Source organism: Sphaerodactylus townsendi, linkage group LG08 (genome assembly GCF_021028975.2).
Source record: "Sphaerodactylus townsendi isolate TG3544 linkage group LG08, MPM_Stown_v2.3, whole genome shotgun sequence".
Lineage (NCBI taxonomy): Eukaryota > Metazoa > Chordata > Lepidosauria > Squamata > Sphaerodactylidae > Sphaerodactylus > Sphaerodactylus townsendi.
Genome location: NC_059432.1, coordinates 27934643 through 27960127, shown reverse-complemented (window position 1 = coordinate 27960127; position 25485 = coordinate 27934643). Strand labels below are relative to the sequence as shown.

The window sequence follows — 25485 nt, the reverse complement described above, 5'->3', positions numbered from 1 at the left end:
GTCCCCGCCTCTCCGCCCGGCCCCCTCGTTTCCTGCTGCTGGCGGAGGCCGAGGGAGAAGGTGGCGGTGGAGGCGGGGGACGGAGAGTAAAGTGCCCGGAGACCGAGAGGCGGCCCGCCGCTTGTCCCCGAAGGAAGCCCCGCGCCGCCGCCGCCGCCCCCTCCTCCCGCGCCCTCGCCTCCCCCTTTGCTTTCCTCCTCTGCAGCCACTTTCGCCTCCTTCCCTCCCGCCCCGGGACAAAAGAGCAGCAGGGCCATGTCCTCCTCCGGCGGCCACCAGCACAGCAAGAGCCGCGCCATCCCCACCAGGACGGTGCCCATCAGCGACTCGTCGCAGCTACCTCATGACTACTGCACCACGCCCGGCGGGACCCTCTTCTCCACCACGCCCGGAGGTGAGCGGGGCAGGGGGCGCGCCAGACCAGGCCGGGCCTGCCCTGCAAGCCACCACCGCACGGGGGGCACGAAGCGGCCGGGCACGCGGGAGCTCGCGGCTGCAAGGGGGGGCTTGCAAGGCGTGTTGCGTCGGGTGGGCGTGCAGGGAAAAGGCCCCGGGCTCGTGGTGGGAGGGGAGGGGCCGCCCGGTCCGCCATGCAAGCATAAGAGAGGTTTATTCGCAAGGAAGCCCCGGGACTTCGCTCTCCCGCAGCGTGGCGGACGCCCCCGGGGCCCCCCTGCGTTGCGAGGGCAGCTCTCGCCGTGCAGCGGCCCGGGGGTGGGGTGCGAGAGGGCAGCAGCGCGCGTGGCCGAAAAGGGAAGCGCTTTGCCTGCGCAGGCGATCGGAAAAATACGTTAAAAAATATAAGTTCTGGCCGGGGCGGGGGGAGACCACCAGCACCACCCCTTTCCCCGTGTGCTGCTATTCTTGCTGCCGGGGAGGCGAGGCCTACCTCGGGAACCGCGGCGCGCTATTTGTAAACAAGGCCCCGGAGCCTCGAGGAGGAGCCCGTGACTGTTGCACAAGAGCAGAGGAGGAGGCGGAGGAGGAGCCGCGGTGGGGAGAAGCCGCCGACAGCTGCCGCCGCGGGAAGGAGGCCGACGGGCGGGCGCGAACTCGGCCTGGGCAGGGCGGCCGGCCGACCTCCCGCAACATAACGGGGCCTCCTGGGTGGGGTGTTGTTGGGGATGGGAGTCCGGGAAAAGGCGCCTTTGGGGGCCTGCCCTGTCGGAAACCCCGACTTCTTGCTCGGTCGGGGACTTTTCTCCTTGAGTTTGCTAAAACGGAAAGGAATCTAGAATCCCTTCGGGTTGCCTGTAAATTTGAAAGCCTCTTGTGGCCACACCAGAAGGGGGGTGTAATATACGAAGCCTGCACCCAAAGCCATTTAAGCGCTGCATGCAAGGATTGTGTAAACCTTACAGGCTAGCTGGGAAGGCAGCATCCTAGTCTTGCAGTAACTGTTGGTCCAGTTTCAGAGAAGTCAGGCCAGGGCATTGGAATAGCATTTCAGGCAGGCGGAGGAGCTTTTGTTTTTAAAGAGTTAGATGGGCAGGTATTACACTTTAGGACCTGAGGAATAGTGGCCTCCATCCTGCAGCCCCCCAAAATTCATTGCTTTAAAAAAGAGTAGAAGTAGCCTTTAAGCTGGTTCTGCACAGGCAACACAAACAGATTAAATGAACCCATGAGGCCTGTGTCACCATTCGCACAGTGGGTGCAGGGGCCGTCCGGGATTGCTGGGATCCCAGCATCAGGATGCAGCATGGTTCGCACAGGAAATGCTGTGTTTCCCTATGAACCACGCATCTGAGAATCCCCACACCCAAGTATCCCTCACACACTTACTGGCACAAAAAAGTCAGCAGCCTAGAGAACCCACAATAATGGTGGATGGAAAGGGGGAAATAGAACAATTTCTGCTTGCCGTAGTTCACACAGGCAAGTAGGAAGTGTCTGAAACTCAGTTTAAAGGGAAAAAATTGCTAATGTAGCAATTTTCATTTTAAGCTGGGTTCAGACAATTATAATGGTTTAGAGGCGTTTGGGGAATCTGTGGGAACTTCTCCCCCATAACACTTTTTTCACACTCCTGAACCCATCATATTTGGCTTGTGGAGAATCATCCTACCCTGTTTCCCCGAAAATAAGACATCCTCTGAAAATAAGACGTAGTATAGGTTTTGCTGAAGTGCTAAATATAAAGCATCCCCCGAAAGTAAAACGTAGCAAAGTTTTTGTTTGGAAGCATGCCCGTCGAACAGAACACCAGAAAAATAAGACATCCGCTGAAAATAAGACATAGCGCATCTTTGGGAGCAAAAATTAATATAAGACACTGTGTCATTTTCGGGGAAACAGGGTGTGTTAGTTTCTTATAGCTATACAGGATTAAAACAGATACCCAGGATTAGTGTCCTGCTGTTTCTCTCTGTACTCCTTCATAACTCAAACATTGTCTTTACCTCAAGCTTAATTTTTCATTGCTCTAAAATAATTGATTAACACAGTCAAGTTCTAGTGTGGGTACAGCAAACAGGTGAAGCAAAGGAACGAGGATTGTACATTGTGTGTCCATTTCACACAATTTTCTATACAAGTCTTTATACCTAACTTGGGCTGCCGTCTTGCAAAGGCACACATCAGCATGATTTGTATCTGTACAATTATGTGTAGGAATATTGCCCTTTTTGTCAAATTTTGTCAGGCTTATGGATTGTTAATGTTTACCAGAAAACCTTAATTTACCTGTCACTTTTTTTTGCATACAGCTGAAAACCCAGCTCTTTTGTTTGCACCACTGAGTTGAGCTTAGTGTGCAGCCCTTGAACAGTATTGATGACATAACTTTCTTTTGTGGGTAATGGATTTCCCTTATGAACCTACTGCATTTTGTGCTACTCCTGTGTTTAAGCCCCCGGTATTTGAAATTAATGGGGGCAGGGTAGCTCTTTCATCAGGACACATTTTTGAGCCTCTTTAGTAGATAGTGATTTTTCTCTTCCATATGGCTGAGAACTGTGATGGTTGCCAATCGAGTGTAAGGGGTTAAAAGAGAACGTTATGGCTACAATATGTCAAAAAGCCATATTAGGCAGCAAAATAAACTATAAAAGTATTATTGTTTTGTGCAGAACCGCTGTACCATGCTGGTTATCCTTGGAAATCTGCAACAGAAATTTAAGCAGCTTCAGAAGTTAACCAGAACTTCAGTGACCGTGATACTGTTTAAAGGGAAATGAGGATTGTGCATTATAGATACCCCATTTTAGCTGAACGTCAGTTGTTCAGTCATCTGAACTGCTGTGTTTTTCCCACAGTGATATATTTCCATGTAGGCTGCAATCTTCTGTTTTGTTAGAAGCTCTGGCTGTCCAAATGTGTGATAACTAGTTATCTCAGCAAGGTTATATATGAAGTCTTACAAGTATATAAATAATGGGCAAAGAAAATGTGAAAAGAGGACAAATGTAGGAATTCAAAATATTAATTATTGTCTGTCAGTGTTTGTTTTTCCTCCAATCTTTTTTCCTTAGAACAGTTGTTAAAAGGTGTGTTTACTCCAAAATTACAAATTTTATTTCAAATACATCCTACCTGGCTTGGATAGCCCAGCTAGCCTGATCCTTGTCAACCTTGGCAAGTATTTGGAGGGGAGACCTCCGAGGAATACCAAGGTCATGATTCTTGCCTTGAAAACCATATTGGGGTCACCATAAATCAGATGAAACTTGACAGCAAAAAACCCCCGAACCTTTCTTTCAAATTAGCTCACGAGACTCTATCAATAAAACCAATAATGAATCCCAAAGTATGTTGAAAGGAAATAATCTGCTCAACAATATTAATTTTTTAAAAAAGTCTTGAAACCCCTTGCAAGCTACACAGCCTTGCACTGCCCCCTGAAGCCATTCCACTAGGTGGGTGTAACAAAAGAAAAAGGTTAAGGATCTTACAGAAGAAGAGTAAACAACCTTGGATGGGGGAACAGTGAGAAGAGACTGATTTAAGGAGCATAACTGGTGCATAAAGGTCATCTAGGGAGAGATGAATACGCTGCTTGGCCCATCATAATTAGCCTCTTTGCTGAAGATGCTAAAAGGATACCTGATTTGCTGCTAGCAGCTTTGTTAGCACTTGGCCAATGTGGCGCTTTCCCAGGAAATAATTGATGGCCTTTGAGGTCTTTAATTCCATCAGTGCTTTGCAGTAGTGGTGGGACGAAGATAGCAACATACCAGTCAACTGCTTAGTGCCTGTTGATTGACAGGGATTCCTGTGAAGGAAGCTGGATGAGGTTTACCTTGATGTGATTCACACATCTTATGCTAAATGAATGTATGCTTGGGACCACATAACCTTTACATTATAACTATTGTGTTTGCAGAGTACCAGCATATTCACTCTTGCATTCTAAGTTTGAAATGCACCAATGGACCACAGAAATTCTAATTAAAATAGCAAGTGATATTGCAAGACTAATGTCAACCTGTCCATGTTTTGCAGAATTTATCTGGCCATAATTGTTGTTAGGGCACCATTTTAGTTTTAATGTATTTAAATTCTAGAGTTTGTATCTGGTGGGCCACTGCGAGTAGCAGAGTGCTGGACTAGATGGACTCCGGTCTGATCCATCTGGCTTGTTCTTATGTATGGTTGTTGTTAGCCACCTTGAGCCTGGCTTGTGCTTGGAAAGGACAGGATAGAAACCTATACGTAATAAAATTGTTGAAATAACCTTAGGAATGGACAGACCAAAGTGCGTTTTGTGAATTTTGACTTTGGAAATATTGATGGATGCATATCCCGATATTCATAGTTTCATATACATAAGAGGAAGGTGGCTCAAAATGGAGACTAAAGATTTGCTGACAGGTACTTTGGGAGATATCAAGGATTGGAATAGTACTGCAGAATGTGACTAGCAGATAGGCAAAGGAGAAGGAATTTAGGAAGGTCAGAATATCAGCTTGCTGCTTAGGACTGCCAAGAAGAACTGAGGAGAGGCAAAAAGCACAGATTTTTGGCAATAGTGGGTTGGTTTCTCAGCGTATACAGAGTTCCTTCTGTCTTGCAGGAGACAAGTACCATGCTTGGTCTGTTTTTGTTTTGTTTGAAAGTACTGTGTGTGCCTTATTACCTGCCGTGGACATTGGCACTTTGCCCAGGTCAACAGGGAGTTGATGCTGGTGCCAAGAGGAAAAAGACATGAGCATTTGTCCAATAATTGACACTTCTGCTGAATCTTGCATTGAAAAGCTGCTTCGTGGCAAACATCTTGGGAGCTGTGTTGACTGAACTCTTGAAAACCAAAGTAGAAGAGTTCTCCCAGCTCAAGCCAGTTGCTTTCTGTCTTTCAAGAAGTGGATTCCTGTTAGGAAAAGGAACCATTGCTGCTTTCTGAGAGCAGTTAGAGAAGGTAATGGCAGTTTCTCCTGCCTGCAGCTATTAGTTCCAGGAATATATATGGTCAAAGCACATGCCATTAATTCCTCATAACCATGGGGAGTCGTTACTCAGTGTTTGTTTACTCTTAAGGCATAGTCCTTACTGCCTTGTTTTGAAGTTCAAGGGAACTAGTATATCACAGTCTCGTTATTCTCCTTGGATTAAAGTTGCAAAACATAAGGCAGCGTGTCTTGGTTTCAAACTTCTGTATTTCCGAAGGAGGTCAAGATCAAGGAGTTGGTTTTGAGATTCTTCCAGCATGCACGAAGACTGAAAATATTTAGAAATAAAAATGTGAGTTGGGGCGGGGTGCAGCGCTGAGATGCAGGTTGTATTAATCAGAATTCTTCTTGTCCCTCTTAATTTGCATTAATTTGATATCTAAAGCTTACTCTTACTCAGATGTGAAGAGTTTAGATTAAAAATATTTTAATTATAATATATTTCTGGCCTAGCCACTCTTTATGTGAACAATGTTAAGTAAGACTGTGCAGTGCTGGGTGGCATGCTGTGTTTCTGGCATCCAGTCTAGGAGCGAGGAATAAATAAGCAGGCTGATTTGACTAGAATATCCTGGATTTCATGCAGCTTTCCAAAGCAGCTACTGAGAGTCTAGCTGCCTACCTGCTTCATCAGTCACCTGCTCATCTCTCTCCAAGTACCAGCTGCTACTTTGGACCCTGTAGTGGGGAGTGAACCCTTGTGCTTTATTGTGTTAAGGTCAGAAGTACAGTCCCATGGCATATTTTCAGTTAGCTTAATAAGGCCATCTCTCTGGAATTTATATGAACTGCTACAGTTCAGTTTTGGGTGAACGTAATGCCTTGTTTACCTGTCAGTAGCGTTGCAGATTGACAAGCAATATGAAGTCATCTCAACTAGATAAACAGTGTGGTTTTGTGCAACACATTCTACAGTCCAAACCTTTGGCTTGCATCTCTTGGTTGTAAATTATCCCCTATCATTTTGAACACTTACCCTTGGTTTCCATTTATATCTGCATTTTAATGAGGTTCATGACCAAAAGAATGAACATGGAAGCCCTGTGCTGTCACTCAGATCACAGTTGAAAGAATCTGTTTAGTGTGTTGCTGTCGACAGTATATATAGCTTCTGGACTGTCCTTTTTCTTGCCAGTGGGCTTTGCAGACCAGTTCTCTTTTCAGTCTCCCTGTGGTTGTAGTGCAAATGGTGGGAACAGTTGGTGGGAGCTTTAAGCTGCTGGCATCAGTCCTCTTCACTGGAAGGCTATGTCAGTTACCTCGGTGAAGCTTATATCATTCTAAATATTGATGCAAAGGCTGGAAAAATGATACTTCTTGTATACAGGTAGACTACATGTACATGTTCTCAAGGCTACATTTATTGTCCAAATGTGAAATCAGTTTGATAATACGTGAAAGAGTTCAGTTATGAAATTCAACTTAATATTCAGACAATTTAACTTAATATTGCTGACAATTCATTTGAGACTATGAGGCTCTGATCCACCCAGTAATAATTTTGCATCTGTTTACAAAATTTGTTTTCTAATGTTAACATTTTTTCCCTGTCAGATTACAAAAATTAAGTTGCAGCTGTCTGTCCCTCTGAGGCCCCTTCTGCACATGCAGAATAATGCACTTTCTGTCTACTTTCACAATTGTTTGCAAGTGGATTTTGCTATTCTGCACAGTAAAAGTCCAGCTGCAAAGTGCATTGAAAGTGCATTATTCTGCATGTGCGGAAGGGGCCTGACTGTCTCTCACTTTCTCTCTGTCTCTTTCTCAAGTTTTGCATGTATTTGCATTTCTGTTTGTAGAAAAATATGGCATTTATCCTTTTACATTCCAAAAATGTCAGATAATATTTTATATACCAATGTTATAAATTATTTATTTTACATTGTTAAAGTAAGAAAATAAATAGGTTTGATGGGAAAATAAGTATTACATGTGTTTTAATTTCTCCCCAAATTTCTAGGTTTTTCTCCCTGAAAACTTTTTAGTTCCAGAAGTTTTACATCTCTGTATGCAAATAGCTGGCTGCTTATTGCAGTACCTCGATCCTTATTCTCCAGTCCAACTACAAATATTGATGATAATTAGACACCTCTGTTCTCCAAAGTAAGCTTTAGATCACCCTCATAGTGTGCCCTGCAGATTTTGGATCTCTGCCTCACAAGGTAACACATTCAGAGGCCTGCCTCAAATCCTTGCTTTTGAGAATCCTGGAAGCTCAAAACCCAGGTTTTGGGCAACAGATTAGGTTTATGGTTTATTAAATTTGTATACCGCCCTACCCCCAGAGGGTTCAGGGCAGTGAACAACAGCTACAGAGTAACAACAACAGTAATCATAACATTCAATAGTAACAAAAAAAGCGTAACATCAATAAACAACAACAATAATCCTAATAGTCAATAACAACCAGCAAGAGCATATAATAAACAAGAAGTAAATAACATGGCATGAATAATAACATAATATTTTAACCCAACATGCTAGCTATAATACATACAGCTTTCCAACATTGGATTTATAATAGTACAACATCAGCATAGTACATCGCTACATCCCATAACATCGCATAATAATTAACAATCATAAAATAATAATAACATAAAATAAAATAACATCACAAATTATAAACAACAATACTCATATAATGACATTCCTAGCAGCCTGAAAACAATGAGACGTAGGGTATGTCTCATTGCCGAAAGAGTCCCGGAGTCTGGGTACATGGCTTGATTCACTCCAAAACATGTTTCGGGGCATAGAGCTGTTTAAGTATCATCAGTTTTGTGGCTGGATTAGAGAATAAGGAACTGGAGCTGATGTCAGCCCCTTTAGGATCATTAATGGGTGAGGAGTCCTTGTTCAACATAAAAACGCTTGTGGAAGTTACCAATATCCAAATTCAGATTTTTTTAAAACAAAACCTGCCACAGGTCGCTGAGCTTGAATGTACTATATCTGATTTTATGTGTTTATTTTTTAAAAAAATTCAGCCTTTCTTTCTCTAGAACGTGAATAACAAGATATGAGATTGCCTGGAGGCTTCGCTTCATGAACAAATAGCATACCATGTGACTTTATAGCTTTCATAACTGAAGTGGCAACTTCCTAAATGTTTACAAAAAGTTGAGGCCTGGGTTTTTTGACTATAGTGGCGTGGTGGTTAAGAGCAGGTGCAGTCTAATCTGGAGGAACCAGGTTTGATTCCCCGCTCTGCCGCTTGAGCTGTGGAGGCTTATCTGGGGAGTTCAGATAAGCCTATACACTCCCACACACACCAGCTGGGTGACCTTGGGCTAGTCACAGTTCTTCGGAGCTCTTTCAGCCCCACTGACCTCACAGGGTGTTTGTGGAGGGAAGGGAGGGAAAGGAGACTGTAAGCCCCTTTAAATCTCCTACAGGAGAGAAAGGGAGGATATAAATCCAAACTACTACTCCTCTTCTCCTCCTCCTCAAGTTGAAAATGGGCTTTCAAATGCTGTTATCCTTTTCATGCCAGTCTTCAGTCACTTGGAGCGCTGTCGTGGCCTGAAGCAAACAGCAAAGAATCAGTTCCAGTTGAAGTTTGTGATCGCTTCCAGGTTAGCTGACCCTTTTAGGAGATGGTTGATAGCCATAGGTAGCATCTGGTCCTGCAACATCCCTTCTCTTGTTGTCTGTTATGTAGTCCTTGTCTTTTAGCTATTGTTGCTTGGTGCACAGATGGGACACCTAAGTATTGTGGATTTTAACAAGTGTGATGGGGCATAAGAAGCAATTGCTCTGCTTTCCTGGGCCCAAGCCGTTCAGAGCTCCTAGGTCAGAACAAAAGCCATAGCTGGTTGTTTGTAATAGCTGGGCAACCATTCTAGTTGGTGGACTATATAAGGGAAATGGATGCTCCAGGTGCGCAATTACAGAAGAAGAAATCATGACAAAGATGAGCATATCAGAGATTTGAGCTGAGAGAAGGGATGAAAGGGATGTGCAAGAAACAAATACCTTTGTCAAAAAATACCTTTGTTAAAAAGAAGTCTTGTTTCTGTACCACTGTACTACTTCTCACTTTTTGCCTTTCACGGGCCAAAAATGAGAATTAGACTTTTGGTGGAATGGCGTTTCACTCTGGTTGAGCCTATGAGTGCTCCCAGACTACATATTGCTGATAGGGGCTATTTTGCCAACTGCAGAGCGGGTTTTCCTTAGTTCTCGCCTCACTAGATACTGGGGACCTTAAAATTTGACAAGTGGACTGCAGAGGTCTGGATTCTGACCCACCAGTTCTGAGAAATTGTGAGCTCTCGGAAACCGTCTCCCCCCTCCCTTTTTTGTTTTTTCCTCATTAGTCTTTCTCTCCTTTTCTTATCTTTTCCCTTTTTTATCATTTAAAAAAGGAATTCTCCAAAATAGTCCTTTCTCTGTTCCTTACCCGCTAAACCTTTGTGCTTGCTTTGATTAAAACCAGACGAGGTAACTTTCTTAAGCTGGAGTAATGCCACTCATATGTGTTAAGACTGCTGTTTGTGTTTAACAGTGCACTTAGATGGATATCCTGTCTTCAAGAAAAAAGCTGACCAAAAAGACAAGTTTGTTTTGTTGGAATGAAGTACAGTGGAACCTTGGTTTTAGCTAACTTCAGTTATCGTTGGTTTGGCTTTTGTCGATTTTTTCCATGAACATTTTGTCTTGGTTTCCATTAGTTGCCTCGGATTTTGCTGCTTTCATCATTGTAGATCGCTACTAATTTCCTATGGAACTGTCCTATGGAAATCATTGCCTCACTTTTCGTCAGTTTCGGATTTTGCCGATTGTTTTTGGATGGATTACCGACGAAAACCGAGATTCCGCTGTACTGTGTGGCAGGTGATAGCAGTTAATGTGCTAACCTCCAGAAAATGCCAGAAAAGGGAAGAGGTATGCCTTTTCAACATAAAGAACCAAAGAGATGTATGGATAAATCCACCACAACTTCCTAGATCTTCTTTAGGTTGACTGCTGTGTCCTAGTGCCTGCCAACTCCCCCCCTCCCCCGCACCGCATTCTCTGTTCACATCAGAGAATCCAATTTAGGTGCTGGTTGTGTCAAAAACATTATTGCCTGCAATGGCAGCCATTGATCTTTGTAAAAAGATCATTTATGTTCCCCTGGACGGCTCTTAGCAAGACTTCACTTTTTTGTATAGTTGTGCCCTCCATTTAGTTTTCCATTCCTGGTGCGGGACCTACTAGTGCCAGGGAGCAAAGTGAAGCAAAGGAAGGAGATGACAGGGGTGGATGAAGTGTGTCCTTTTCTCCAGTTGAAGTTCAGGAGGCGATCAAGGATCAGAGATGGGGCAGTGGGCTTTGGAGAGCAATTTCCAAATACAACTTGGCATGAACAAAGGGCATGTACCTTCATCCTGAGCAGAAGAGAGAGCTGATAAAGCGTCTCTGACCTTAAACAGTGCTTTGGAGGCACTTGCCTTCAAAGCTCAGTATGGTGCATAAGTGCATAATTACAAAGGACAAATTTTGGGTGGGCTTCTAAGGTCAGCTCAAAATTGTGAATCCCCTCGAACAGGGGGGAAATTAGGCTGTCCTGTTAAACTGAGGTTGAAACCAAGTTTACCCTGAGAATACTGGAAGGAAAAGAGAGTCCTCATCGCCCCACATTCTGTATTTAGATTTGGGATACATTTGCAGGAAATCTGACTTTGAGCTACAGCCAGCTTGGTGTTCAAGCATTGCGATCAAAGAACTTTTGTATTAAAAATGCGTTGAAGATTCCTGCAGAAATTAATGACTTATGACTCCAGGAAGCTGACTGACACACAGCTTTGGACCTACCTGACGACTTCTTTCCAAACTGGTTTCTTGCACGTGCAGGGTCAGTTTTGTAACTGTCTCTTCCAAAGGTCACGATTTTGAGTGTCTTAGCCCAGGAGTAAAAGTTCTTTGCCTACCCAGGTCTTCATTGGTTGTAATTTCATCCCACCCGTTTTTTTTTTAGGTCACCACTTAAGAAGTAGCATCCTATCTGGCTAGTTCTCTTAAAACAAGTATTGTTTCTAATTCATCCCGGAAGAGAAAAAAAAAACTGGTGTGCCAATCATTCTTCTTTCCCCCTTCCCCCTAGGCACCCGAATCATCTATGACCGCAAATTTCTGTTAGACCGCCGCAACTCACCCATGGCTCAGACCCCTCCTTGCCACCTTCCAAATATCCCAGGAGTTACCAGCCCTGGCACTATGACTGAGGATTCCAAAGTGGAAGTAAACAACCTGAACAATCATGATGGGAAGCCTATCATAGGTAAGAGATAACACGTGATAATGGAGTCACATCACCATGACTGTTGGCGCTCTAGAGTCTAGACTGCATCCATGCAAGGATTTTACCCACATGGAATTCAGGAAACCCCTGGATGTAAAAGGAACGTTCCCATGACTGGGTGGTTGTTCTGAGACCAACTCTTGATACTCCTGGGGCTTTCCCTTTTAATCAGGAAAAAAAAATCTGTGGTTTAAAGGGGAGCTGCAGGGAGGTACATCCAGTTTGGATGCTGTATCCATAGCCACTGCAGGGATGGTGTGGAGCTGAGGTGGACTTTCAAAATGGCATGGGCAGCTTGATTCTGTGTGCCATTCTTTTGCACACTCCCCTCCCCCTTAGTTATTTAAAGTTGTTTGTTCATTTCCCTGTTGATTAACACTGTGGTGTTGCAGTGTGGCAGAGGAGGGGGAGAGGAGAACATCTGGGTCACTGGTTTATCCATTGTGGAAAATGATCACATTTGGGCTTCTTCCAAGATGTGATGGGGGTTGATAGATGCAGAGACTTCCCTGTACAGCCTTGGATCAGCATACCTCAAAGATCCCCTTCCCTCATATGAACAGACTCGTTTGCTCTAGTCTAGTCATTTTCAGAGGCTCTGTTTCAGTTGCCTTTGCCATCTGAGGCTAGACTGGTAGCATCCCAAAGAAATGTTTTCTGGGTTGAGACACCAAAACTTTGGAACTCCCTCTTGGGAGATTTTTTTCATTCTCCTTCTATTGGCATCTTCCACTAGTGGGTGAAGACTTCTTTGTTTTGTTTGGCATACCCCAGTGACATGCTAACTTGGGGATCCTGATTGGGTGGATAGGTGGCATAAAAGATAACTAAATAATGGTGCAGGAATAGATGTGTGCGGAAGGTGTTCTTGCCCGTTGCTGTTCCACTTTCTGCTGCTCGTATTTTCACACTCCTACCTGGAAGCAGCCGTAGTGATATAAAATTTCAATGTGTTTCCAAATGTGTGTCAAAAGTTAAGCAACTGCTTTTCCTAGAGGAATAAATGTTGGCTCTTGCCTGTCCCTGCTGTTTCAACAGCATTCACCCACCAGTGGAGTGGAAAAGGGAGCCTCGAGAAAAAGACAATTACTTTTCTTGGATTTTAAGGGCAAATATAGGTGGTCTATTTTCAAAGACTTGACCTGGCCTTTGGGGTGGCAGCAACACAAAACTGTGGGCTCTGAACCAGAACTCCAGACCCCAAAATACGTTTTTAACATGGTATTAAAGAAAGGAAGTAAAACATAGGTTGAAAATACAACAGTGAGCACAAAATTAAAGTACAATTCAGTTACATAGTTAAAACAACAAAAGCTAAAGTCTACATACCAGAAAGAAATACTTGCAGGCAAAAGACTTCCATACATGTGCAAAGTTGCAACAGAATTTTTCAGCAGAGTGAGGGGCAAAACATAGACTAAAGAAGTAGAAGTAACTGCTAGCACAATAGAACTAATTTATGGTTTAGGCTGGCCATGCCAAGTGATCATTAATTAACCATTCAGGGTACACTTGGATCAGAACGTTCTGGAAGATGAGCAGACCTTCCTCTCCTTTCTAAAATGAAACCATTTCAGTTAGTCTCTAACTGACTTGTTCCAGCTGATTGGGATTAATGAAGATGATTCCATACCTCCTAACAAGCACCATGACCTTGAAGAGATAATACACTCATTCCCAGTTAAAGACACCTACTTTGTGAACCCACTGAGTTCATGAGAAAGGCAAAAGGATTTTACTAGGCCTTTCAGCAAACAAAATGAATTCTCTCTTGACAGCTGTCTTCTCCTGACAGAAGGGCTGGGTGGTACCATGTGAGATTAGCCCAGTTCTCTCTTCTGGCTTTAAGAGAAGGCAACTAGCACAATCATAAATAGTCTGTAGTAACATTTATGCTTCATGTGGCCAGAGGGGCTGGGGGTTTACAGAGAGAGGAAGTAGGTGGCAGCTGACAATGAGAAGGGTGTGAGTGAATGCATGGCTGGACTCGAAGGTCTTATTTATTTGTAAGTCCGAGTCATAGGGCGGCATACCTTATTCTACTGTTGCAATGAGATACTACAATGATAGCAATAATGTTGCACCTTTTTCTAATCCAGGGGTCTTCAAACTATGGCCCTCCAGATGTTCATGGACTACAATTCCCATCAGCCCCTGCCAGCATGACCAAGTGGTAGGGCTCATGGGAATTGTAGTCTATGAACATCTGGAGGGCCATAGTTTGAAGACCCCTGTTCTAATCAAAACGGAAGCAAAATAATCCGCTGAAGTTTCAAAAAATTTGCTTGAAAATTGCTCAACACAAGAGCAGCTTAGGATATATTCAATTTAAAGTTACAGAATGTATTGCTTTGAATTATTGCATAGATGTCATGTGAGCAGCCGATATGCTGGATCGTCTAAAGCAGCGTCTCCTACCTTTTTCAGCCTGCGGGCACATTTGGAACCTTGACACTGTGTGGAGGCCGCAGCGACAAATGGCTGCTGCAAGAGGCAGAGGCAGCCACAAAATGGATGCAACAGCTTAACTTCAGTAACATAATATATATCCTTGTACTGCGGTGGCAGTGCTGCCAAAACATTTTAAAAATCTGCACAGCCAACCCAATCTTTAGTAATCATTCAGAAGCCTTGCTGGCCAAAAGCCCTACCTGCACCTGCCCACTTCCTAACAACACTTGGGTGGTGCCAGAAGAAGTGTTGGTGTGGGCTGCATGTCTAAGAATCTGTAACAGTGGAAATGGCTATATAAACCTCAGAAGCAAAATATATTTTCTGGGCTAAGCAAGTAAAGTTTGCAATACAGTATTGACAGCTGCTTTAATTAAAAACTGAAAAGAACATGTCTGATTTGCTTCTGGATGGTGGCAGCTGCCAGCAAGCTCCTTACAAGTAAATAAGCAGCACCTTAGCGGGAGAGCTTCTGTCCATTTTAGCTCTTTCCCTGCTGTGTTGCTTTTCTTCTTAGCAGGGAGGGTTTTTTTTCCTGCAGGGGCACATTCAAAACTGCAATCTTCCATTTGCGAACTGAAGTAGTACATCCTGCTGATCTGGGACAAATTTCATGAACGATGGACAAGGGAAACATTCAGTTGCAACTGTTCGAAACTGTTAGACCTTCTGTGTATCATGATTGTCTTCAGAAGCCCCTGTTCTGATGTGTTTGTGTCTCCTTACCTCCATACCAGGTGATGATGCTCAGTTTGAGATGGACATCTGATCTTCCTTGAGGGTAACCATGGAGAGACGCCAGCTCCTGACAACCTGCTCACACCTGATTTGGCCAACAGGATCAATTACTGAAGGATGGAAGAAGCAGAAGCTGTTTCCACCAGACTCCCCACTTCAGCCTTTGAAGTGCCAAAGGATAAGAGGACTGTTTCCCTCCTCTCCCCGAGTCCCTTAGCCATGCCATGATACCCCTGACCCACTTTACCGCCATCCCCCCCCTTTTTTTTTAAGTCTCTCCTCCCTGGTCTGTGACTGAAGCCCATGATACATTTATATAGAGCTAAGGAATTAATCTTGGCTTCTCGCACTTTAGAGACAACCTACCAAATCATGCACATGCGAGAACATAGTTCCATCAATAATTGGATATTTATTGCGAGCCACAAAAAAAGGGCTGTGATCCATGTTTGAAGGGGCATGGTACTGCCGTTGTCCCCTCCTTCCTCCTGTCAATCATAGTTCAGAAGGCAGTTGTTGATTCCTTTACTGCTGTGTGGAAAGCACCTGCTTGGGGGTCTGATCCTCGTTCCTTCTGTTCAGTCGGCATCTATTTGCAAATGGGAACATGGCGAAGTTCTTCTTTTGCCCTTCTGTGTAATCAGTTCCTGTCGCGTTCCTTAACCTAGAAAGAGCCATCACTGCATTTTTGCTGCTTGCCATTTCATCCCAAGGAGTGCCTCCTAGAATATCCTGATTGCAGTTGATTATGTCACCATTTTCAAGCTTGACTCCATCAGTGTTAAAGAGGAACCATGTTTTGTTTGGATATAATTAAGGGGTGTCATGCTTGACAGTCCTCTATACCTGTCTTTAATTTTTGCTGCTGTTATGTTCGCTGAATTCCTTGCGAGTCTACTATTGTGCCAAAAGAATGAATTAAAGTAACCTGGCTATGCTTGATTAGGAGGGGCTTGGCAAACATCTGATGCTTTTGTGAGAGATTCCGGTTTAGGCTTAGGGCATCCTATGAATCAGGATGTGCGTAGCTGATTTCATGACGTGTGATGACAAATAAAGTAGTGGAAACAATTCTGTATTTTACTGCAGTCTCCTCTGGAGCAAAACCATGCCTCTGCTATCTGGTCTGCATGTGGTTCCTGAATTCGCACATTACGAAATCAGCTAAGGGAGCCAGCTGAACTTTAGTCTGTTGAGAGCCAGTTGCGGCATACAGGAAAGTGCCCTTAGTCACCAACTTTTAGAGTTTTTACCCATTTCTCTCCCTCCGCCCATCCCAGTTCATGTACTGGCTATTTCACAGGGATGAGTTTTCCTCCCATTAACTGCTGCTTGCACGGGGCGGTCCGGATCGTTGCAGAGAGACACAACCCTTGTGAAGGGAGTGCTTAGCCAGCCCAGTTATCTTGCAGCAATGGCAATTGCTTTGGGGAAAAAGTGGGCCCTTTGCTTTCAACAAGGGGGTGAGTTCAGGCATCAGTTGCAATACCCCCTGGGAAGCTAAACTGTCTGAAACTGTTCCTTGGGGTGGTAATGTTTGCTGTCTATAATTGGTTAGGTAATCGATTTAAGAACCTGTGGATCGATTAATGCGCATCTGATAAAATAGGCAACAATTTTGATGGGGGTGGGGGTAGCTGTTATTTAAACCCTGGTGACCTCTTGGAATAGGGATCACCACCCTTCCCTTCGTTCTGACACAAGGAATGTGTATTCCCCCTACAATTTTTAAAAAAATACTCTCAATTCATTGATTGGAGCTATATCAAACTGCTGTAATTTCTTCCATTAAGTTCAGTCTTGTTTTCTCCGAGTTACCAAGTAGCTGGTTCTTGTCTCGTATTACCTCATGAAGCTTCCCAACAAGGGGTCTGATTCATGGGCTACTCGTAAAGCATGTTAGTCGCTTTCCTGTGACTGAATCTCACCCCTCTTGGGTCACGGTTGAAAAATGGGATAACATGGGGCAGGTAGATAATGTGGGAAACTCCCCCCCCCCCTTGCAGGGTTAGAGGGAAGTGTGGCAGTTAAACTGATGGTGGTGTTTAAAAGTGACTAGACTGGCTTGAGACCCAGCCCTGGGAAATGACCCCCACGCTTCCCTTGTCACTTGGGAATTGGTCTCGGAAACTAGCTTAGAGGGTGGAAACTCTGCTCCGTTCATTAACTTACCTTCTGCCTCTTCCTTTTGGGGCAGAATTCTCATGATCATTGCCAATTTGTTTTTGTGATTATTTTTTAAAGGGAGGGCCACTATTCCGGTAAAATCATTTTGCTTTCTCTGTTCTTTTGTGGTAGTTCATAGGGTTCATAGGGACAGAGGAGTAAACTACAGGAATGTTTTGTTCAAGGTTGTTGGGTTTTTTGTTTTTTTTTTGCCTACACTAAAATGTGAACAATACAAGAGCAAAACTGCTTTGTAACTGTTGATCTCTCAGGAATAAGCTCTGTTTGCAGTGTTTCCGGGAAAAGCGGCATCACTTCTGAAGTTGTGGTCAAAAAGCAGTCGTAAGCTGTGACTAGTGGGGAGGGGACACTCTTTGTAGGGCACAGTCTGTGCTACCTGGTTTGGGTCGAGGTAGTTCTGAAACGTCGTGTAAGTTCAGCCTGCAGTCATAACCAGTTGTTCTTCTAATCTTGCCTTCTTCATAAGCACCAGCAGTTGTTTCTGGAACCTACTGTCTAATTTGTTGACGCGGCAGAACGGATACCAGGGTATTGTGTGGTTTCTGGGCTGTATGGCCATGTTCTAGTAGCATTTTCTCCTAATGTTTCGCCTGCATCCTCTGAAGGTGCCAGCCAGATGCAGATGAAACATCTGGAGAAAATGCTACTAGAACATGGCCATACAGCCCGGAAACCACACAACACCCCAGTGATTCCGGCCGTGAAAACCTTCGACAATACATAGAACAGATACCGCTTTGCTCCGCAGTGCTGAGAGCCGTGGAATGTATCTTTGTCCGTGAACTAAACCAATTTTGATAAGGAGGACGACAGGGCTTCAGGTGTTCCTAGCAGCCCCTTTTCCCATCATTGTAGAAGCACTTTTATAAGTTTTGGATTAGAGGGGCAACTTCAGACTTATTTGTCCTTCCCTCTCCCAACATCCCAAGATCTTGTCTGTTAGAAGAGATATTGGCAGCTGCTGCTTGTACAGGCTTCATGTTGCTTCTCTAGGCTGTCCTACTAACACGACGGGGGGTAATCTAATAGTGCTAACTTGGGACTTGGTGGAATTCTTTTTCTTGCTCTGCTGCCAGTTTCCTAAGCAAGTCACTTACTGTGCCTCAGTTCTCCAGTCTGTAAAAATGGGGGACAAAGAATCCTACCTCACAGGGTTGTTGTGAGGATAATCTTTTTTTGTTTTGTTTGTAAAGGTACTCTTGATTAAAATAGGAACGAGTGCCATAAAGAAGCTAATAAATCTTTTGTTTTCTTTATAAAATTGCAGGGTGGTTCAGTCACGGCCACAAAGGTATCATCTTCTGTATAGCAAAGAATTTTTCATAGGAGTGGTATTTTTAATTGAGCAAAGAATAAAGGGTCAGAAGTAGGAGCACTGCTTACTGACTCGTTCCTGCTTGAAGCTGAATGTTGGGGAAACGTCCTTCGTCCCCAGGGCAAATAGCAATACAGGCTGCTATGCATTTCGCCACCGCCCCCTTTTCTTTCTCCCTGTGTGTTTGCTTGCACAAGGAAGTGAATAGCTGTGGGGCAGAAAGGATGAGCTCTGCCAACACCTATTGCTGTTCATGCCGATAAGCTGGTGGTTCAGAAGACCATTTGCCAAACTAGACTCTAAGTAAGGCTTGTGACCATCACGGGGACTTGTGTTCCAGTTGCATCTGTACATTCTCTGTGGGAATGGACTTCTGCAGTGCTGCTGCAAGGGCCCAACTTAGATTGAGACTGTGGTGTGGGAAAGGAGGGGCTTCAGTCCCCGTGCTGTTTTCCTAACCTCAAATGGTCTGGGAGTGGTTCTTGCCTCATCAGGGGTGGGGGCACATGAGTAGTATCAGGCAGCTACACATTAAATCCAATGTCTAGTTTGGCTCCCTGCTTCATGGAGAAGAAAGTGATTGAGCAGTGGGTAGAGCAGTGGGCTCTTTAGATTGGAGCTAAGGGTGGGCAGGGGAGACCAGTTTGAGCCACCTGGGTTGCCAGGTTCTTGTCCCTGTCATAGCAGTGTGGGAAAACAAGGCCAACAATACCAGCTTTACATACATGACAATTTCTAGTTCCACTTGTCTTGTTCCCCACTTGCAGTCAGTGCCTGCAGTGCCCTGCAGTGATGACATAGAAAAAAATTCCGTGTGCAATCTTTTTGACGAATCCTTGCCTGGAGAGCCACATTTCTGTTCTTCCAAGTCTTACACACTTGTTCGTTCGGCATCACCAGCCGTTGGGAGGCAGAGGAGAACGCAAAGACGGTTTCCACCAACTCATCAGCCGTGATTTGAACAGTCAAAGTGCGGAATCGCATGGCTTGCAGTTGTAAGACGTCAGTACCTACTTAAGAGCAAAGATTCTAAAAACATGTCCTTTCCTCTTATACCCCTGATTAATAAGAAATATGCTAATATATGTTTTACCATTTATTTACTGTTTGTGGTTGGGTGGGGCAATGGAAGCAGTTTGGACTCTGGATGGCGTCTTCTGTCATTCTCAGGCTTCATGCAATGCTGCAGAAGCTACAGCGTGACAATTTAATAGCATTTGAATAAAGACGATTGAATCACGTTCAGCCAGGGGCTGTGGCTCAGTAGTAGAGCATCTGCTTTGAATGCGCGTCTCAGGTTCAGTCCCTGGCATTTCTAGTTAAATGGGTCAGGCAACAGGTGAATTGAGTGACCTCTGCCTGAACTGCTGTTCCGTAGGCGACACCAGTCTTGATGGACCAGCTGTCAGGCTCAGTACGCAGCAGCCGCTCCATGCGATCAAAAAGGGAAGGGTGGGTTTTGCCCGCTGACATAACTGCAACATTTAATCACCTTCTTAAAATCTGTTGTTGTGGCCCAACATTTGAAGCGGCTTTCCTAGGCTCTGAAAGCTTCTTGAATGTGTCGGGGTCAAATTTTGCTCAGCTATTGTTGCAGCAGTTATGTGACACTTCAGGTTCTTGTTTTGGTGGAGTGGAGGGAGAATGGGACTTCTTCCAACTGCACCAAAGCTAGGGAATTGTTACCTTCCAAATCCTGTAGAAACATATTTTGAAAATCCACGTTCTTTATCTCTTAACAAAAGATCACTGCTTTCAGAAATAACAGACTAGCATGCTTATGACTCGGTATGTAAATAATCACTCACCTATGGTGTGAGAGAATTGTCTTCAGGTAATCAGAGAGGACAATACAGAGAGGAAAGGTTTGCAACAATTAGATCTGTTCTGTTTTGGGTGTGGAAAAGGATGAACGGGCAGGGTAGTAAAAATTATTGGGAGACTACTAATTTTCTGAGTGCTTGTTGTCAGATTGGATTAGAATTAAAGAATTATAAAAATTATAAAAGTAGAGTGATCAAATAACACCCACCCCTCCAGCCCTGCATGTAATGCTTCTTTTTGAAATAAATTCATCCAGCAAACTATACAGGCCACAGGGATCGCACCTTTTTAGTGGTGCCTGATTGAAAATCATGTTGAATTCTTTTTTGTTACTTAAAGAAAATTATCCCTTGTGCCAAGCAGCGAGCTTTATCAGTGCAGCCAGCCAAAAAACAAACATAGCAGCTGTCGCTTCCCTCTGTTCCTTCCTTTCCCCAGCACTGTTATTAATTGTGGGTATTAAATTACAGAGGTTTTTAATTTTTAAACATTGACCAGTTTAAACAAATACAAGGAAAGTTGATTTGGGGTCTCCGTGCGTAAGGACACGACTGCTCTGATAAAGTGTTCCGTGTTTGTCTAGTTTAATCAGCTCCTTCCTTAAACATTGGCTCACTCTAGTTATTATTTGGGCCGGGGGTAGGTGCAGATGAACCCAAAACAATGAACCCTACTTGCCTTGAAAAAAAAAAATTCACCTGCAAATTCAGTCCCTTTTGCCCTGCTAGTCCTTGCTACCTTGTTTCTTTAGTCTTGTTGCTTCATGCAATTCAGGTTGTCTTGAAAAGCTTTTACAAGGTAAAGTTGTTTTTGAGAATGAAAAAAAATTACTGGGGAGTCACACAACCATGGTACTGCTTGTTCATTTGTAGATGTAGCTCCTCTAGGTATTGTCCTTCGCGAATGAGCAAGGTCTCGAAAACTTATAGCCAAGTCCTATGTGTGGTTTCTTGCAACTGAGTCCCACTGAGTTCAGTGGATTTCCCTTCTAGGAAGGGCACATCGGATTGAAGCATAAACGTTTCATTCCCTGCTCTTGCTTGGCTTTGTGATTTGAGTTTTGCACTTTAACAAAAGCATAATTTCACCACCACTCCTTTGAAATTCTTGAAATTGGATGTTTGGAAGTAGTAAGGTTCGGTGACTGAAGCTAGTGCGTAAGAACCTTCATCTTTTCAGAGACATGGGCTGATGGAACGGATTGCCATGTATTGGAAGTTGCACTTTTTGTTTTGTTTATAGTGCAGTTTTATTCTCTAGGAGATGCATTCAGGAGTGATACTAAATCTGCAGCAGCTGCTTAAAATGATTGCTGCTGGTTTTTGCTAGTTCTTGCGCTGTAACGGCTTTACTTGAATTTCTGCCTGGGGCTGATTGAATGGAAAAGGTCTCCTGAAACTAACATGCTAACATAAACTATCCCTGCAACCCCAGAACAGTTGCGCTGTTATTAGTGGGGATAGTCTTTTACTGTGTCTTTCTCAGAATAAGAGGCCTGCAAAATGTTCAAATGATTGGTTTCTGAATTGTCTTGCACTGTGTATGTGTGCTTTTTAAAAGTGGTTTTTAATGGCTAACACAGACTTCTGCTTCAGGTTAGATTCAATCATTAATGGATTAGAAGGACTGAGATTTTCCAGTGTATAAATTTATGCAAGTTTAATCAGTTGACTAAACGATACTATTGTCAGTCCAATAATCCCTTAATTATGTGATAGCCCTACAAATTAATTTTTTTTACATCTTTGTCGGGCAATTCTTTAGAATCACAGCCCTATGCATGTTAGTGTACAAATTAGACCCATTGAAGACAGTGGGATTTATTCCAAACAGGGAAGTACGGCAGGGATGGTCTGCTTATGTATTCTTGGCTAATTTCATTTTCTAGACAGTAATCTGAGGGCAAGACACAGTTGGTTCAATTTATCACCTTGTGGATGATTGGGCTCTGCCATAATGTGGGCGCCATCTTGTAGTAAGGGCTTCACATTTGTAGATCAGGTTCAGCTCTACCATAACATACAAGATCCAGCTATATTTGAAGCTTAAACTGTGTGTGTGCAATGCAACTTTAAAACATTTCCCCCTTTTTCTCACTAGTGAAATTCTGAGCAAACTTTCACCTCACTTGATTCAAGTTTGGGAGGCTGGCAAGGTACTAGGTTGGATCAGGCTTGGTCTGAAGGCTACCACGAGCTTCTGCTAGATAGAAGGAAGGCTGCCTTTCTCGTTGTGTTGGGTGACAACTACATATAGTGAGCTTTCATTTGCACCTTTTGTCTCATGTGAATTCAACTGGCTGTTTGTGTACAGGAATTGGGGGAACATTCTGGAAAGAAAAGGCACAGTGATGCCATGAGCAATTGGTTTGATTCTCTTTCAGTGTGTTGCTCAGAAGTTCTCGGATGCATTAGTTCTGGTCTTGCCTTCGTGATGTGGAGACTTGTCCACGTGTTCTCAAGCTGCAAATGTAAAAAGTTCTGTGAATGTTGGTGAAATGCCTACTGTTCTGGGCTGTCTGAATGGCCACCAAACTAGCTGAATCTCTGACTTTATTGCCACTGAAATAAATTTGTACCAGGAAACTGAGGCTTCTTCACTATGCCTCATCTTTCGATCTTCTTTCCCCATCTTCAGGGGGAAATGGAGTGTAGCTGTTGCCAGCAAACAGATGTTTGTGAGGAGTGCAGATTTATTGAAATGCTCACCTGCTCCTTCCCTCTTGCGAGTGGAGCAGCATTCCTGATTTCTGGTTAAATCAGATAAAACCATGGTCTTGTTTATCCAGACACCCACATTTGGAAGTCAGGACAAATTGGAGCTAGATTGAAGACCTCCAAAATGAGGTCATCAACAGCATTCTGCTTGCCTGTTACAAACAAACCTCTGTTTGATGTCTTGAATAAGCCCATGCTTATTTCTACATTTTGAGATTTTTGCATTTCGAGATTGCAGGTGCAAATTAATTTTGCTTAGGGGATTCCTTGTAGCGAACATTTCAGGTCCTGAATTTTCAAGAAGCACAATGGCTGGATCTTGACTTAAACGGTGGCATTTGAATTTACTGTTTAGAAAAACTGTAAAATTCAAGAGAATTTATTTCATGCTCTTTTTCTTTATGCACCTCTTGTTGGTAACGTCCAACTAGCTCTTGAAAACGGGAATTTGGATATATCTAGCATAAAATGGTTGGAAAAGTAGGCCACTATCCCCCCCCTCCACACCCCATGGGATAGCAACGATCTAAAATAGGAACAGTACTGGGAGTGTTTGTACTGGGAGTTTTATCTTTCCTGATATCTAATTCTTTCATCAGACTCATGCATAACACATTGCATCTCATTCTGGCGCATAAATCCACATGAATAGCAGTTAAGGATATAGAATAAGTAATATTTAAATGCTTTGAGTTACAAACTTACTACTTGTGATTATTTCAGTTTGTGTTAGTAGCATCACCAGTCTAATTAATAATGATGGTTGTGTTTTTGTGGCCTTGAAATACGGCCAGTGTTATGCTGGACACCCAAGATCTTTCCCTTTGGAGGGGAGAGAAGCCACACCCAGCCAAATCAATGGTGAAACATCACATTCTGTCACCAAAGAGAACTTGCCCAAAGCATCGGTGGTTGTACCACCAATGAAAGTGATTTCAGGCCCAAAGAAAAAACAGTTTTCTCTCTATTGATGGCTGAGTTGCCATTTGCTTGTGAGTGTGTCCCCCCCCCCCATTATAAATTTATCAATAGTCCTATCTTTTGACCATGAAGTGATATTGACTTTCTTATCAGATCCAAGTTGGGAGAGATCTTGCGTTAGACCTCTTCTTACCATGAATCTCTCCAGGAAATCTTTACAAGTAATATTTGATATCAACAACTGCGGGTTTCCTGCCTGCAGCTGCCACTTTTCTGCAGCTCCTGAAGCGTCCTCACTGTAGTCATACTGTCCTTAATATTTCAATAAACGGTCACTTTCACATTTTCAGTACTTCTTAGGTTTCAGGGCCGTGTGTAACACATTCTGGATTTGTTTTGTCGTCAGGATCTTTTGGCATCAAAGATGCAGAGATTCTTACTCCCTTTACCTCTTTCTAAATGTAATTGGCTAAGATTGATGCAACCGTGAATCTTTTAACTATTCTCTCTCCCCGTGAGCCAGGAGAACAGACGCTTTGGTGTTTTTATAATCTGCTTAGTGGTAAGGGAAGAAATCCTGATAGATTTCTTTTTAAAGGGGGACCCTCCTTTAAACTAAGCTTATGCTCCTGTTTAACAGTGGTTGAGGTTTCGTTCTGTGCCGACCTTAAGGTATGGTACTGTGGTCCGTAAAACTTGCAGTCCTGGAAAAGGAATCCTCCATATGCAAATTCTGCCTGGCGATAAGCTTCTTGCCATTTGACTCAACTTTATGCTGCACAGAGTGTGTGGTGGGTTGAAAGATTCACTTTGAATAGTCACCTGGCGAAACCAGATGATTGTGGGAAATGAGAGACCTCTCGTGTGGAAAGGATGAGTGCAAAAAACAAATGTGTATATGTATGTGGGTGGATGTTTATGCACACACAAATATATATAAATATATATTTTAGAGGGAAAAAAATAAAGAGCTATTGATTCTTCTAATGCGGGGAGAAATAAACTTAACGCAGATGACATAGACTATCCAGTTTAGTAGGCGATCACATTTCACAAAAACCCCAGCTTTAGCACATCCAAGGGTGGCGCATCTGAAATGGAATAGCGAGAGGCGTGCAAAGCGGGGACAAAATGTAGGCGTGGGTGTGAATCAGGCAAGACGTGGGGGCATGGATCAGCACCTTGGTCCTGGTGGACATCGAGAACAGGACTTGGGTGCCTCTCGTCTGCCCCGCCCCCGCCCCCCCTCTTATGTCTGTCTGCGTCACCGCGAGGTAGTGATCCAGTGCCTTTCTTTGTTTCGGACTGGAGAAGAACTATTTGTGACTTTGTATGGCAGTTTCCTCCGGAGTCAAAATGTAAAGGCTGCTGCCGGTAAAATGACTGAATGTTCTCGACTTATTTAAAAATTGATTACGACTGTCCCCTTCCCATTTACTGGTCCCTCACTTCCTTCCTCACCCTCCAGATTTTTCTTTGTTTAAATGTAATCCTGTTTTTTTAAAAAACAAACAAACAAAAACGACAGAGGTTGTCTGAACAAATCTTGGGCTCCTTCTGTGCCATTCTGGTTTTTAACTGAAACAGGTGTTGGGAAAACACTCTCACCAATGGTTGCTGTTACAGTGAGATCAATAAAGATCTTGATTATATCAA

At 43.6% G+C, this 25485-nt stretch overlaps 1 protein-coding gene across 1 annotated transcript; it reads left to right on the top strand.

The window, feature by feature from the left end:
- Positions 1-25485, top strand: EIF4EBP2 (eukaryotic translation initiation factor 4E binding protein 2). The gene is made up of 3 exons (XM_048507022.1): positions 1-394; positions 11479-11655; positions 14865-25485. The coding sequence occupies exons 1-3, from the start codon at positions 256-258 to the stop codon at positions 14894-14896; spliced, it is 348 nt and encodes a 115-aa protein (XP_048362979.1). The 5' UTR covers positions 1-255; the 3' UTR covers positions 14897-25485.